This window comes from Octopus bimaculoides, chromosome 5, assembly GCF_046866305.1.
Source record: "Octopus bimaculoides isolate indiv1 chromosome 5, ASM4686630v1, whole genome shotgun sequence".
Lineage (NCBI taxonomy): Eukaryota > Metazoa > Mollusca > Cephalopoda > Octopoda > Octopodidae > Octopus > Octopus bimaculoides.
The window spans coordinates 90,253,345-90,268,344 of record NC_142932.1 but is presented as its reverse complement, the minus strand read 5'-3'; the positions used below and the strand labels follow the sequence as shown (position 1 = coordinate 90,268,344).

At 36.4% G+C, this 15,000-nt stretch overlaps 1 protein-coding gene across 1 annotated transcript in view; it reads left to right on the top strand.

Moving 5' to 3' along the window:
- The first annotated feature begins 5,673 nt into the window (after positions 1 to 5,673).
- LOC106874098 (uncharacterized) overlaps positions 5,674 to 15,000 on the top strand; it is a 42,023-nt gene continuing 32,696 nt past the window's right edge. The window contains exon 1 of the mRNA XM_014921703.3: positions 5,674 to 9,835. Coding sequence (XP_014777189.2) covers positions 6,451 to 9,835 — 3,385 coding nt within the window. The 5' untranslated portion in view covers positions 5,674 to 6,450. The remainder of the gene's footprint in view (positions 9,836 to 15,000) is intronic.

Here is a 15,000-nt window from a genome sequence, read left to right as displayed (position 1 = left end):
GAAACAAACAAACAAACAAACAAACAAAGTCAGAGAAAAGGAGAGAAAGAAAGAATGAAAGACCACAAAGTAGTAAAGAGCCTTTAAGAAAGAAGGAAAAAACAGAATCAGTCAAAGCAGAAGAAATTTATATTTAGACAGAGAAGGAAATGCTGGTTGCTGCACATCTGCACATTACGAGGGGAGTCGGATTTGATAATTTCAAATATGTAAACTCATATTTTAATTTAATTGACTTCAAATTCGTCTTAATACTAATTACACTTGAAGGAATGCTTTCGTAATTACTCCCCAGTTCCAAATTTCCCACTAGAGTTTAAGAGAGTCAAAGAGGAAAGGAAGAGAAAGATAAAGAGACAGAAAGAGTAAAGGATTATAAGAACGTGTATGTGTATAAGTGGATGGGTAAGCATTTGTGTGTGCGTGTGCGCGTGTGTGCGCGCGTGTGTGTGTGATCTAAATCCCTATAAAGGCCGGTATCTCCTTATGTGGAAACCAAAGATAAACTCTAATAAAAAATATATTTGAGATAAATACATATATCTGCGTGTATGTGTGTGCATATGTAATATGCGTGTGTGTATGCGTGCGCACATACGTGTGTACGTCGTGTGATATGTATAATATATATATATATATATATATATATATATATATATATATATATATATATATATATATATATATATATATATGTGTGTGTGTGTGTGTGTGTGTGTGTGTGTGTGTGTGTACAGGTACAGGTGTAGATGTGGCTGTGTGGTAAGAAGCTTGCTTCCCTACCACATGGTTCCGGGTTCAGTCCCACTGCGTGGTACCTTGGGCAAGTGTCTTCTATTATAGCCTCACGCCGACTAAAGCGTTGTGAATGGATTTGGTAGGCGGAAACTAAGAGAACTTGTCGTGTATATTTCCTTGGGGCCGGCCAGATTAGAGCAGTCTCGAGAGTAACCGGCCGAAGCTGCAAAGACGATCTGCTTCTCGACTGATGATTGAAAGCTCCAAACGATTCGACCCTGTTTTTTCTTGCCCTTTTATGTATCGTCTAACTGTCCGAATGTTTTGCTGTCACCTGTTACGTTCGTGTCCCATTTTTTGTTTTGAATTTTTATATATCCATATAGCGACGTACGTATACTTTTGGTTTCCTGTATGTAAGTACATATATATATATATAAATTCTGTACGACTCTTACTCTTCCCTTAGCCCTATCACACTTTCTTCGTTCCTTCCACTTTTCTTTTTCTCGCTCCCACCCTCTCTCACAATTCTTGGCCTTCCCTTCATTCTCATCACTTTTCCTCCTCCTTTAACTCACTCTGTCTCTTTCCTTCTTTTTTTCTCTCTTTCTCGTCTCTCCCTAATTCTTCAGTCACTCTACCCACTACCTCTCTCCTCTCCTTCCACGTGACCGGTGTTCGGCCAAGCCTGACCTTTCTTTCTTGATTCGACTACCAACCGTGTAACATCTCCTGTATTTCTTCCCATGACTTCCATCTTCTATGTTCCTGCCGTAAAGCTTCACTTCCACACACGCCTGTTTAATTTAATTCATCCTTAGTCGAAAGACACCTGTTGTTAATGTCCTGTTGTTTGTATTTGTAATTGTGTACCATTTCTCCGGTTTTTTTCGTCCTTGTTTTCGTATACATTCGCTTACTTTCTTCCAAAAAATCTAGTGTTCTTAACACTTAGATTTCCATACATTTCCTTGGGTCCGTCCAGATTAGCGCAGTCTCGAGAGTAACCGGCCGAAACTGCAAAGACGATCTGCTTCTCGACTGAAGATGGAAAACTCCGAATGACCCGTCCTTGTTTTTTCCTGTCCTTTTTTGTATCGTCTAAATGTCCAAATGTTTTGTTGTCGCCTGTTACGTTCTTGTTCCATTTTTTGTTTTGATTATGTGTGTGTGTGTGTGTGTGTGTGTGTGTGTGTGTGTGTGTGTGTGTGTGTGTGTGTGTGTGTGTGTGCGTGCGCGTCTGTGTCTGTGTCTGTGTCTGTATCTGTTTGTCCCCTCCACCGTTGCTTGACAACCGATGTTGGTGTGTTTACGTCCCCGTAACATAGCGGTGCGGCAAAAGAGACCGATAGAATAAGTAATAGGCTTACAAAGAATAAGTCCTGGGGTCGATTTGCTCGACTAAAGGCGGTGTTCCAGCATGGCCACAGTCAAATAACTGAAACAAGTAAAAGAATAAAAGAATATATATATATATATATATATATATATAAACAATATATGAGTGTATGCATATATATGTACATGTATGTATATACGTTCATCTACATGTACATATAGATACATAACTGGGTACATGACGTGGCAAAAGAACAAGGACAAAATGGTAAACAAGGTGCAACAAACAAGCAGGCCACATAGAAATATCCCCTTCATCAGCTGCCACCATTAAAACTCCGGCGTTTCGAAGAATTAAGGCAGTACGCATCATTAAAATGGTTCTTCCCACGAACACAAATTAAATTGTTTTCGTGGAGGGTAGTGGTGGACGGAAAACAAGACAGGAAAACGAAACGGTGAAATAAACAAACAAAAGGGCTGTACAGCCAGACGTGAAGTGTGTATGTCTTGAACTCTGTGAAGCACGTACAAGAGGGGCAAAGAAGTACGTGCGAGCTTGGATATATATATATATATATATATATATATATATATATATATATATATATATATATATATATATATATATATATATATATATATATATATACTAGCAGAAATACCCGGCTTTGCCCGGGTTAAAGAGAATAATGAAATCTAAAAACGCCGTCTAGACTACGCAACCCTCAACTGTTAGTAGCTACGATACCATATTTCTACATTAATAACTCTCCAATCCATGCCAGCATGGAACATAAACATTAAGTGGAATGCCAGTCTCTCATCTAGGAGGGCCTTGAAATCAATGTTACCAACTGGGGACTATGTGTGTCGTAGTGATAATAAAAAGACCCAAAGGAGGTCTGCAACGAAATAATTTTACTCAACACTTTGTAAGTGAATCAGTGGAGGCAAAGACGCGTCTCATTTACTTGACAATTTATGCACCACATTGCAGAAATCACAATGAAAGTATATCTGAAAGGGTAGTCTTACACTGTTGTACCGTTGAATTACAAATAATGTTCGGGTTAAAAATTCATCAACATCAAAAATATATGAATTTTCATGGGAGTTATGGCCGTTATACATAGAATATAATTTCCAAATTTCATAAAGATCCGTTCAGTACTTTTGACGTAGTTTTGGATAAGAAAACAAATGACTAATGTGTGTGTTTGTGTGCATGTGTTTGTGTGTGATGGGTGTATATATGTATAGATATCTGTATGCATGTATATATATGTATATATGTGTACATATTACATGTACATCTATATATATATACATCTACACGTGTGTATACATATACATGTATGCATATAGATCTATATCTATATATATATATCTATGCATATACGTGTACATATACATGTATATGTATACATATACATCTCTTTCTCTCTCTTTCTCTCTTTCTCTCTCTTTCTCTCTTTCTCTCTTTCTCTCTCTCTGAAAGTATCTGTCATTACAGTATCGAAATGTGATTGTTTCAGTTAGTGGAATAACGTGTACATATACATCTATATGTATACATATACATCTCTCTCTCTCTCTCTCTCTCTCTCTCTCTTTCTCTCTTTCTCTCTCTCTCTCTCTGAAAGTATCTGTCATTACAGTATTGAAATGTGATTGTTTCAGTTAGTAGAATAGTTTCATTTTTAAAGTGAAAGTATTTGACATGAGTGTTTTTGTTTCACTTTTGACACGTAATACTTAAATAGTGGAGGAGATATTATGTTGCTGTGGGCTCGAACTCTGCAAGAAGTTAAAACTTTTTTTGACTAAAACACAACTGGAACCCTAAGTAAGGCATGTGTAAAATTTGAATGAAATTGGTTGCGTAGTTCTCGAGTTTTAGGGATTCACACAGACAGACAGGCAGACAGACAGACAGACAGACAGGCAGACAGACAGACAGACAGACAGACCGACAGACAGACAGACAGACACACATTCTCATTTTATATATATATATATATATATATATATATATATATATATATATATATATATATATATATATATATATATATATACATACATACATATATATACATTTCGTTTTTGGCTGAATTTGGTTTGCAAGATTCTTTATGTGAGTTCATGTGTTGAAGCATATTATGTTGTGTCTGGGGAGAGTCATTCTCTTTTAGTGCCTTATAATCTACCACACTCACCGGTAAAATGTCCACTCATTTCCTTCTTTATTTTTTTAAACTATTGAAAAGCTTGCAAGACGCAACGAAAATTTTAGAAAAATAAAGAAGGAAATTAGTGGAAATTGTACCGGTGAGTGTGCTAAATTATAAGACATTAAGAGAGAATGACTCTCACCATTCACAATAGTAAGTACCTTGCTTACCAACCACATGGTTCCAGTTTCAGTCCCACTGCATGGCACCTTGTGCAAGTGTCTTCTACTTTAGCCTCGGGCCGACCAAAGCCTTATGAGTGGATTTGGTAGATGGAATCTGAAAGAAGCCCATCGTGTGTGTGTGTGTGTGTGTGTGTGTGTGTGTGTGTGTGTGTGTGTGTGTGTGTGTGTGTGTGTGTGTGTGTGTGTGTGTGTCCAACATCGCTTGACAACCGATGCTGGAGTGTTTATGCCCACGTAACTTAGCGGTTCGGTAAAAAGAAACCGATAGAATAAGTACATGGTTTACAAAGAATAAGTCCTGTTCCACTAAAGGCGGTGCTCCAGCATGGCCGCAGTCAAAATGACTGAAACAGATAAAAGAATATATATATAATATATATATAGAGAGAAAGAGACAGACAGACAGGGAGAGAGAGATTTAGATATACATTAACATATATATACACGCATACATGTGTGTTTGCATGAGTTTGTCTATGTGCATGTGTGCGTGTATATATATATATATATAGCTACACACACATGTATATATGTATATATGTATATATATATTTACACACATACATACATACATGCATACGTACATATAACACACACACGTACACACACACACACACACACACACACACACACACACACACATATATATATAACATAATTATATATGCATGCTTATCTGTATGAGTTTGTATAGACGCATATATATGTATATATGTGTATATTTGTGTGTGTGTGTGCCTTTATAATGTATGCATGTATTTGTATATGTGCATATATGTATGTGTGTGAGAGTGCGTGTGCGTATGTGTGTGTACGTATACAAACTCATACGTAGGCGCTTACACATCCGTTTTACACGCGCATACGGCCAGACACGACTAGATTGCACGCGCGCGCGCGCGCTATCTTGCGTATAGATTTCTATTTACATTATGTAATTATTTACATAATTTCTGTGGAATTACATCTGAAAAAGAGTTCATGGAGAAATTTAGGAAAGACAAAACAACATATAGTGGCGGTAGTAGGGAAAAAGAGGAGAAGGAAGGGGAGGGGAAGAGGAGCTGGAAGAGGGTGGGAGGAGGAGGGGAGGTGGGAGGAGGGGAGGAGAGGAGGAGGGGTGGAAGGAAGAGGGGAGTGGAAGGAAGAGTGGAGGAAATAAATGTTATGTATTTTCTTCTTTTTAATCATTCCGCCTCTTTCACTGCGTTTAGAAGTAACTTATGGATGTAATGCATTGATAAGAAAGAATACCAAAAAAGTTGTTGCTTTTTTTTTTCTTTCCCCACCTCAATTTTGTTTTTTTGTTTTTTTTTTATGTGTGTATGTGTTCAATGTGAAAATCATAAAGTCGGCAGCTGGGAAGACTAGAAATGTTGTGTGTTAGAAAACGGAGAGACTTCGTGGAGGATATACACATTAAGTTAACTGTCACCGTTTACTTCTCTAATGCCGACTATCGGTAAATCTTCTTCTTCACACGCTGTCGCCATCGTCACCATCTCATGCGACAGTAGCCCCTCTGGTACCACCAATACCGACAACAACAGCAACAATATTGAAAACAGAACCAGTGTCTTCCGTGCTCCATCAGTGATTCCAGAATCACCTGTATTACCACTAGCCCCGCGAACAACCCTATTATCGCCACCACCGCTAACCCTGCTGCTACCAACATCACCATCAACTCCACTACCGCCAACACCAACACCGTTATCATATCTGTTACTATTTTCTCTAGTAGTACCACCACTATTACCACTACTACCAGCATCACACGCAACTACAACGATAACAACCTCACTTCTACCACCATCTCTACCGCAACTACCACCACCTTTACTGTCTCCTTCACTGACAACAACACCACTTCCTACACCAGCACCAACACCAACACTGCCACCGCCTCTATCATCATTACTATTAATACAAGCCTTGTTATCGCCATCATGACTTCGGCTAGCATCTCTGTTACCATTCCGGTTAGGTTGATCGCTGTGATCACAATTGCTGTGATACAATTTCTGGTCGCAGTGAGGACAGCATCGGCCCAGGATCTGTATGAAGGGGCTACACAGCAGTTACCTTCTGCAACAACATCTTTTGCCTCGGTTGACAATAGAACAGAAGAAGAAGCAGCGACCCAGTTGGCTCCATTACCACAAGAAAACTCCACGTTAGTTACTACCGACCAACCAGAATACACAGACGTCACAATTTTAGACGAATCCATTTTAACGACACAGTTTCAAGAAATATCCACTGTCTCACAAAGAAACCAACCAGCTGATATTCATACTAATGGAAATAATGAGAAGAAAAGCATTGACAAAAATGGTCGAGTTACGGATATTATTACCCAGAAGAACATTGTCGTTGACAAAAGCGATAATAAGATCGTTATACAAGCAGACAGAAAAGGTGGATTGAGAGAGGAAGCTGTTGCCAAAAATGACAGTTTTATAGAGGGACTTGTTAGTGACGATCATGGCGGTGGTGGTGGTGATGCTGGTATTCTTATGAAGAAAAGGATTTCAAAGAGTACTAAACAAAAGGCACAAGAACCGATAATTTTCAAAAGCGATTTGGATATTTTACAACAGCAATTAAAGCACCAAAACCAAGAACTCGCTGATCTTCGGATACGTCTTTCTGAAAGTGACATCGCTTTGATTGATATAGAAACGAAATTCTACAAATACTTACAAACGGAAAGGTTGGTGTCAGATGGCACGGAACACGATAGAAATACTTTAAAGCAACGACTCTCTAATCAAGATACCAAACTGAAGCAATTACCGAGATTGTTCGATTGTCAAAACAGTTTTCCTAAAGAAGCTGACTTCGATATTTTTCGAAATCAAGTGGAAGATAACTTCAAGTCGGTATTAAAAGAATTGGATTATCTTCGAGCCTGGCGTCAAGATTATTTGAAACAAACAACAGAGTTAACTGCGACTGAAACTTTTGAAAATACTTTTCAGTCTGCCTCGGTGCCTAGTGAACAATCTGAAAGGGACAAATTCAAAGAGATTAAGGGTAACAGTTCTATGGATTTACAAACAAATACAAGCAAAGATTTCGAGAATTTAAGTTTAGAAAATAACTCAATATCGAAACATATGTTTGCAACACATCTGAAACATGATTTCTCAAACATAACGTCACAAACAGACGACATTACTGAGTCTACAGAAACTTTTAATATCACTGAAGACAAGAAAATTGAAGAATTTGTGTATCTCGAAAAGCTACTACAGGAAATAAACCAAAAAGTAGATACTGCACACACACGCCTTGATAACTTGGAAGAAAACATGATACTATCTATGGAGAATGTTTCACAAATATTAAGCTTATCGCAAGAAATTTTAAATGGAAATATTACGTTCCTCCAGTTCCAGATTAACCAAATTTTTGCTCGACTTGAATCAAAACAAAATCAGTCTGAAATTAATATTTATTATGAAGAGCTTAAACCAAATTTTACTAGACTTATTAATGAAGTTTATCAGGAACTGAAGACAGCAAACACCATCGAGCGAAGTTACAATGACACGGCAGATACCTATGTTTTACCTTTAAAAAACAGTTCTAAAGTTGTTGGAAATGTTAGCAGACCATTCGATTATACCATTAATGCAAGCTGGAATTTTACAAATATTTCTCAAATAAATGGAGAAGAAGCATATAACGATTTTTCTTCTGAACTGATTAGTATTATACAAAATTTTACTGAACTTTACCGCAAGGTTGAAAATGTTGATTCCAATTATGCTGATGTTTCTCAACGCCTAGATCGTTTTTCTCGCCAGTTGTCTTCCATTATGACACGACTAGAACAGGATACGGATCACCAGAATGGATTATCTTTGAATAAATTATCACTCAAAAGTAAAAGCGTTTCGAGTCATTTAGATGTTTTAAACGAAGATTATAAGAAAGATGTAGGAAACTTGGATTCTAAACAAAGTACTGGATTGAAATCAAATGAAAGTTTCTTCCAAAGTACAGAGTATTTAGAATCGACATATTTTCCCAACACGTCAACAACTTTCCAAAATAAAACCGAAGATAAACTATTCAAATGGATATCTAGAAATTTCTTTAGAAATATAACTTCTGATCAGTTTTTAACACTTTCGGATATTTCCGAGACAAGTAAGACAGGCGAAAATGCTTTGTGTTATAATTTCTCAGATGTAAACGATTCAGATTCTGAAGTATCAATATTGAAAACCTTTTTGGAACATTTAGGATCTATGTTAATAGAAGTTAAAAACCATTTAAATATAATGTGTTCTGAAACGAACCGAACATCGGATCGTTCCGAGAAAGAAACGACGATAAATTCTTCTAGTGTTGAGAGCGAAACATTTTACGGGAATATTACAGAAAATTCAGCAACTTCTGAAAACATTACTTTTCCAGACGAGTCTTTTGACACTCGAGGGAACTCTACGTTTTTATCGTCTATTAAAAGTACCCATAGCGGAATAAAACACAATATAAATAAAAATCATTCTGCACTCCATAATTCTACTATGCATAGCTTTGAAGAAACAGAAGGAAAAGAAAACAAAACAGTCGTGGAATTGGAGCAATATATGTTTTCTTTAGGTGATATGGAAAATGAAACTTTACCTGGACATAATTTTTCTGGAGTAACTCATTCAAAACATTTGGAACGTATCTACTTTGAAATTAAAACCCTTAGTTTAAGGATTGACGTACTTGAAAATAAACTTCTTTTGTTGAATAAGGAGCCTTTTGCAGACATGGAAGCAAACAAAACTATTCCTTTCGTTGGAAGCGACTACAGAGGGTCAGGATCTTTAGATTCAGAGCTTACTGAGGACCAGGATGTTTTACAAAACTTAATTTCTAACCTAACTCAAATTCAGAAACGCTTCGAATGTTTAAATTCAAATGTGCAGCTCCAAGAAAAACAATTGTCAAGTGTAAAAATGAATATGTTTAAATTAAACGAAAGAGTTGAGCATTTCACTCGGGAAAATTCAGGACGAGAGACCGAAAGCATTATGTTGACTGTTGAAAACACTAAAGATGATATAAGTAAACTTATTGAAGATATGTCCGAAATATCACGCCAGGTTTCATCATTTTCAGAGCTCAATTTAACTGATACTCTTAGAAATGTAAAGTGCCATTTAGAAGAACATCAAACGGAGATAAGGAATCTGAAAGAAGTAATGGAATACCAAAATGAAAATAAATCGATGGTTTTCTGGAAACGGCAACCTGTCGAGGAAAAAATATTATACGTTGGTGTCCAGGAGCATAAGCGACAAAAGGATTTGAACAAAACAATTGGTAAGTTCACCTATTTTCATTTTACCGCAAAATGTATTTATCAATCTATTTACGTGTATATACATACATACATACATACATACATACATACATATATATATATATATATATATATATATATATATATATATATATATATATACACACACACACACACACACACACACACACACACACACACATTTACTTTGAAAAGTAAATACAGGAGGATCAGTTAATTATGATTGTATTTAACATATTCCCTTCTCAGATTCACACACTTATTGCAACGGCCCTTCAGTTTTTCTAAGCCCTATAAAAAAACTCGGAAGGTTGGGCCTCCAACCAGTCCTTTCGCAACACCCTTAAGCCTAGGAACTTTTCAGCACCTCCTGGTGTATGTGTATATATATATATATATATATATATATATATATATATATATATATATATATATATATATACATATAATTTAAAATTTATATTTGCATTTTAGTTATATTTTTATTTGATTATGAGCATGAATACGTGTAAAAAATTGTCTTACTAATGTGTCTATGTATCTATCTATCTATATATATATATATATATATATATATATATATATATATTAGGTGCCCAAATATGACCCCAGTCTGTGTATGTATGATGTATATCACAAACATAGATAGATAGATAGATAGATAGATAGATAGATAGATAGATAGATAGATAGATAGATAGATAGATAGATAGATAGATGTGTAAAAACGTATTTACGCATGTATGTATATAAATATGTATGTATACATGTGTTTATATACTTATGCAGGTTATTTTTCATTTTGTATTTATGGAAATTATTCTTGTAAAGACAATCTGGTTTTCTAAAAGAGAAACAACGTTCCAACACTAGAATTTTGTTAACAACAACGGTGGAGAGACATAAGTTGTATCTTAGAAAAGTCTTGCATATTTTCACTCTTCCGCTTGCAGACTGTAAATAGGAAATGTGCCTTAGCAACAAGGATATCTTCTGGATATCCTTGTTGCTTATTTTGATTTTAATCACCTTACTTTGAAATTGTATGGATAATGCCCTACTAAATTCTGGTGCCTCAACTTAAGTACCATATTCATCTGAATCTAAATTTTTGCTATGTATATATATATATGTGTGTGTGTGTGTGTGGGTGTGTGTGTGTGTGTAAGCATGTATGTATGTATGTATGTATATATGTATGTATGTATGTATGTATGTATGTATATATGTATGTATGTATGTATGTATCTATGTATGTATGTATGCATGTATGTGTGTATGCATGTATGAATGTATGGTTGTATGTATATATTCATGTGTGTGTGTCTTTGTGTCTGTGTTTGTTCGCCACCCACAATCGCTTGACAACCGATGTTGGTGTGTTTACGTTGCGTAACTTAGCGGTTCGGCAAAACAGGCCGATAGAATACGTGCCTGGCTTACAAAGATTAAGATCCAGGATTGATTTCTTCGACTAAAGAAAAAACCCTTTAAGGCGATGCTCCAGCATGGCAGCAGTCAAATGACTGAAACAAATAAAAGACTAAAAGAATAAACACTTGAAACAGCCTTATTCTAAGATACCTGTGTGTATAACACATAATATATATACAAGCGTGGAAAAGCACCAACAGAAATATTTTGTCTTAGAGAAACTTTTCAAAGACACAGTGTTTCGGCCTGATTTGATCATCTCAGTACCAAATATCCCAGATGTTCTGAGCCAAGCCGTAAATGTTTGTTCCTGTAGCTATATATCTGTTATTTGATTTTCTTTTAAGTATCTCTTATAAACTTGGAGTGGAGGCGCAATGGCCCGGTGGTTAGGGCAGCGGACTCGCGGTCATAGGATCGCAGTTTCGATTCCCAGACCGGGCGTTGTGAGTGTTTATTGAGCGAAAACGCCTAAAGCTCCACGAGGCTCCGGCAGGAGATGGTGGCGAACCCTGTTGTACGCTTCCATCACAACTTTCTCTCACTCTTACTTCCTGTTTCTGTTGTGCCTGTAATTCAAAGGGTCAGCCTTGTCACACTGTGTCACGCTGAATATCCCCGAGAACTTCGTTAAGGGTACACGTGTCTGTGGAGTGCTCAGCCATTTGCACGTTAATTTCACGAGCAAGCTGTTCCATTGATCAGATCAACTGGAACCCTCGACGTTGTAAGCGACGGAGTGCCAACAACAACAACAAATTTCGGCTCTGTTATTTGATTTTCTTTTAAGTATCTCTTATAAACTTGGAATTGGTCTCTGAGTAAATAACACAATTTCTTCAATTGAAATTTAGTCGGCAACATGAATGAAAACTATATAGTGGACCTCAGCAAAATATTGGCTCTTTGTTACAATCTCACTTACGAATCTTCAGTTCTCTTTTATATTATTTGTAAAATTTATTATTGCTTAAATATTTGAGGACATAAACAAATATCTCAATGTTTATAGATACATAATACGCTCATACTGCTACAGGTGCAGTTTAACACTGAGTTAACCATGGTCGTATAGAACTGTGATGAAAGATATTCAAATCGCAACATTCCTATCCTTACGAATATCTAGAAAGACTTTGAAGAACGTCAGTTATTTATTTTAAGACAGTAGTGAGATCAAATCTGCACATACATACGTACGTACGTACATACATACATACATACATACATACATACATACATACATACATACATACATACATACATACAAAAATACCCTATTGTTGATGTTGAAATTCCAATGAACGAGACTTGGATCTAGGTTAGAAACAGGTTCTTTCTCTATTGGCAAGAAATCTTGAAATAAACTGAATAATGGCATACATACATACATACATACATACATACATACATACATACATACATACATACATACATACATACGTACGTACGTACATATGTACGTACATATATGGCACTCCTTAAGTTACAACGATGGTTCAAGTTGATCCAATCAACAGAACAGCTGCTCACGAAATTAACGTGCAAGTAGCTGAGCACTCCACAGGCACGCGTTCCCTCAACGTAATTCTCAGGGAGATTCAACATGACACAGAATGTGACACGGCTGGCCTTTGAATTTCAGGTACTACTCGTTTCTGTCAGCTGAAGGGGGTAACGTGAAATAAATTGTCTTGCTCAAGGGCACAACGCGCCGAAGGGCATCGAACTCACGACCTTATGATTTTATGACCCGATTACTCTAACCACTGAGCCTCGCGCCTTCACGTGCATACATAAATACACACATACTTGCTGGATTTGTATATTATATCTGTGAGTGGAATGTACAAAACTCTATAGTATCAACGCTATATTTTGTACCGCACACATACAGACAAATAGAAATACGCCCACAGACATACGCGCACACACATACACTCAGATATATACACACTTTCATACACACACGCACACACACACACACTTACACACACGCACGCACACATACACCAACACTCGCATGTACACCCGCATTTATGTACACACAAACTCACGCGACAAACCAGTAAATTTTCTTTGACTATGAGCAGCTGTTTATCACAGATATACATCTATTTGGTAAGATTTGTTTTCCGCAATATTTACCAATAATGTTTTGGTTGGCAGTTAGAATGAACAAGAAAAACATTTCGACGTAGCTCTAACTTCTTTTTTATTTTCTTAATTCATTGCCGGCTCTTGTTGCACTTACCGAGCGCCGCTTTGTGTATCTTGGATACGTGCAGCACTGTAGGTTTTATATTTTAATTTTTGCATACTATTCCAGTCATGGGCAAACTACGGCGCGTGGGACTTATTGAACGGCACGCATAAATAAAAATTACCTTCAATTTTGTTTAGTAATGTGTCTCACCTGATCATGATTCATGTCTGTAAACAGTTCGCCTGTGCTTGTATTTCTTCTATTGAAAGTACCCTGCACAGTATCTTTGACGTGACTAGTAGCGATATTTTTTGCATGTTGAGTCTATTTGTAAATCCCGACTTTTAAGCTATGTCCGCACCATTCTTTATTGTTTATGTTGTTTTTTTTATCAACTATATCAGTGTTTCTCAACCATTCTTTACCTATGGGCCCCTTTGACTCCAACGATACATGCATGTACCCTCCCAGTCATTCGATGTTTAAAATATCCTATTGTATTTCTATAATCAAATGTCATAATTTTAAAGATCTTTTGTGTATTGTAGAAGTATAACAACAAAATCTGTATGAACCCCAGTTGAAAACCATTAATCTATATTATTAGTTTCTGTTTTCAGTTTATCTCTATTTCCCCGCCGCTATATTTGGTTAATTCACCGGATTTGTGGAATGACACATTAGTATTTATTGGGACTAATACCTCGATGAGAAGACATTTCTTTTTTACAGGATTTCTAACAGTGATGAATTTACTAACCTTGATCTCTCTGTCGGTCCCAGAGATCGCTTCCGGTGACTGTTTGTATCACCTCTTTCTATAATACATAAATCTATCAAAATTTGACAAAGCGGTCAAAACTCTGTAAAACCCCCAACTCTGTCTTGCCTGAAAATGTATTCTTTCTTGGCTAAGACTGGACACTCTTGACTAGTTTACGGACACTTTGATAGGCGGAAAATCAAATCTATATATAGCTGCCATATGTCAAAGAACAAAGGCGCTGAAAACAAAATGTTAATGACATCCTGTTTTTACCCGAGAATTGGTTGGTCCAGTTCCTTGCTGATGCCATCAACCCTTGACAAAATCCTGTTTGCACTATTGTTGCTTTTTATATGTAAATACAATGATTCGAGCACAAGTTGCTTTATTCCATTAAAAATGTTATGCATAGAATGACATTAATACGTGACATTGTGTTTGGAGAATGTGGTATGGTTTTTATGGGGAGTCTTGTGTTTTTACTTTTTTTTTTGTTGTATTCTTTATCACAGCTCGTGTTCCAGTTATTATTGGTACTATTTTTACTGTTATATTCCACATTTATTTATTGCTTATTTATATTTCAAGGTCCTTGTACTTGGCTATCGTCTCGATTTTTTTCTGGGCGATGTTTAGATCAGAAGTGACTGTGATGTCCATTAGAGTACAGATATTTTTGTGCACAATGCAGAAAAGAAACAAGAAGCCTAGGTTCCTATCTTTGATAACTGTAATTGAACGGTTCATTGACCGTATTG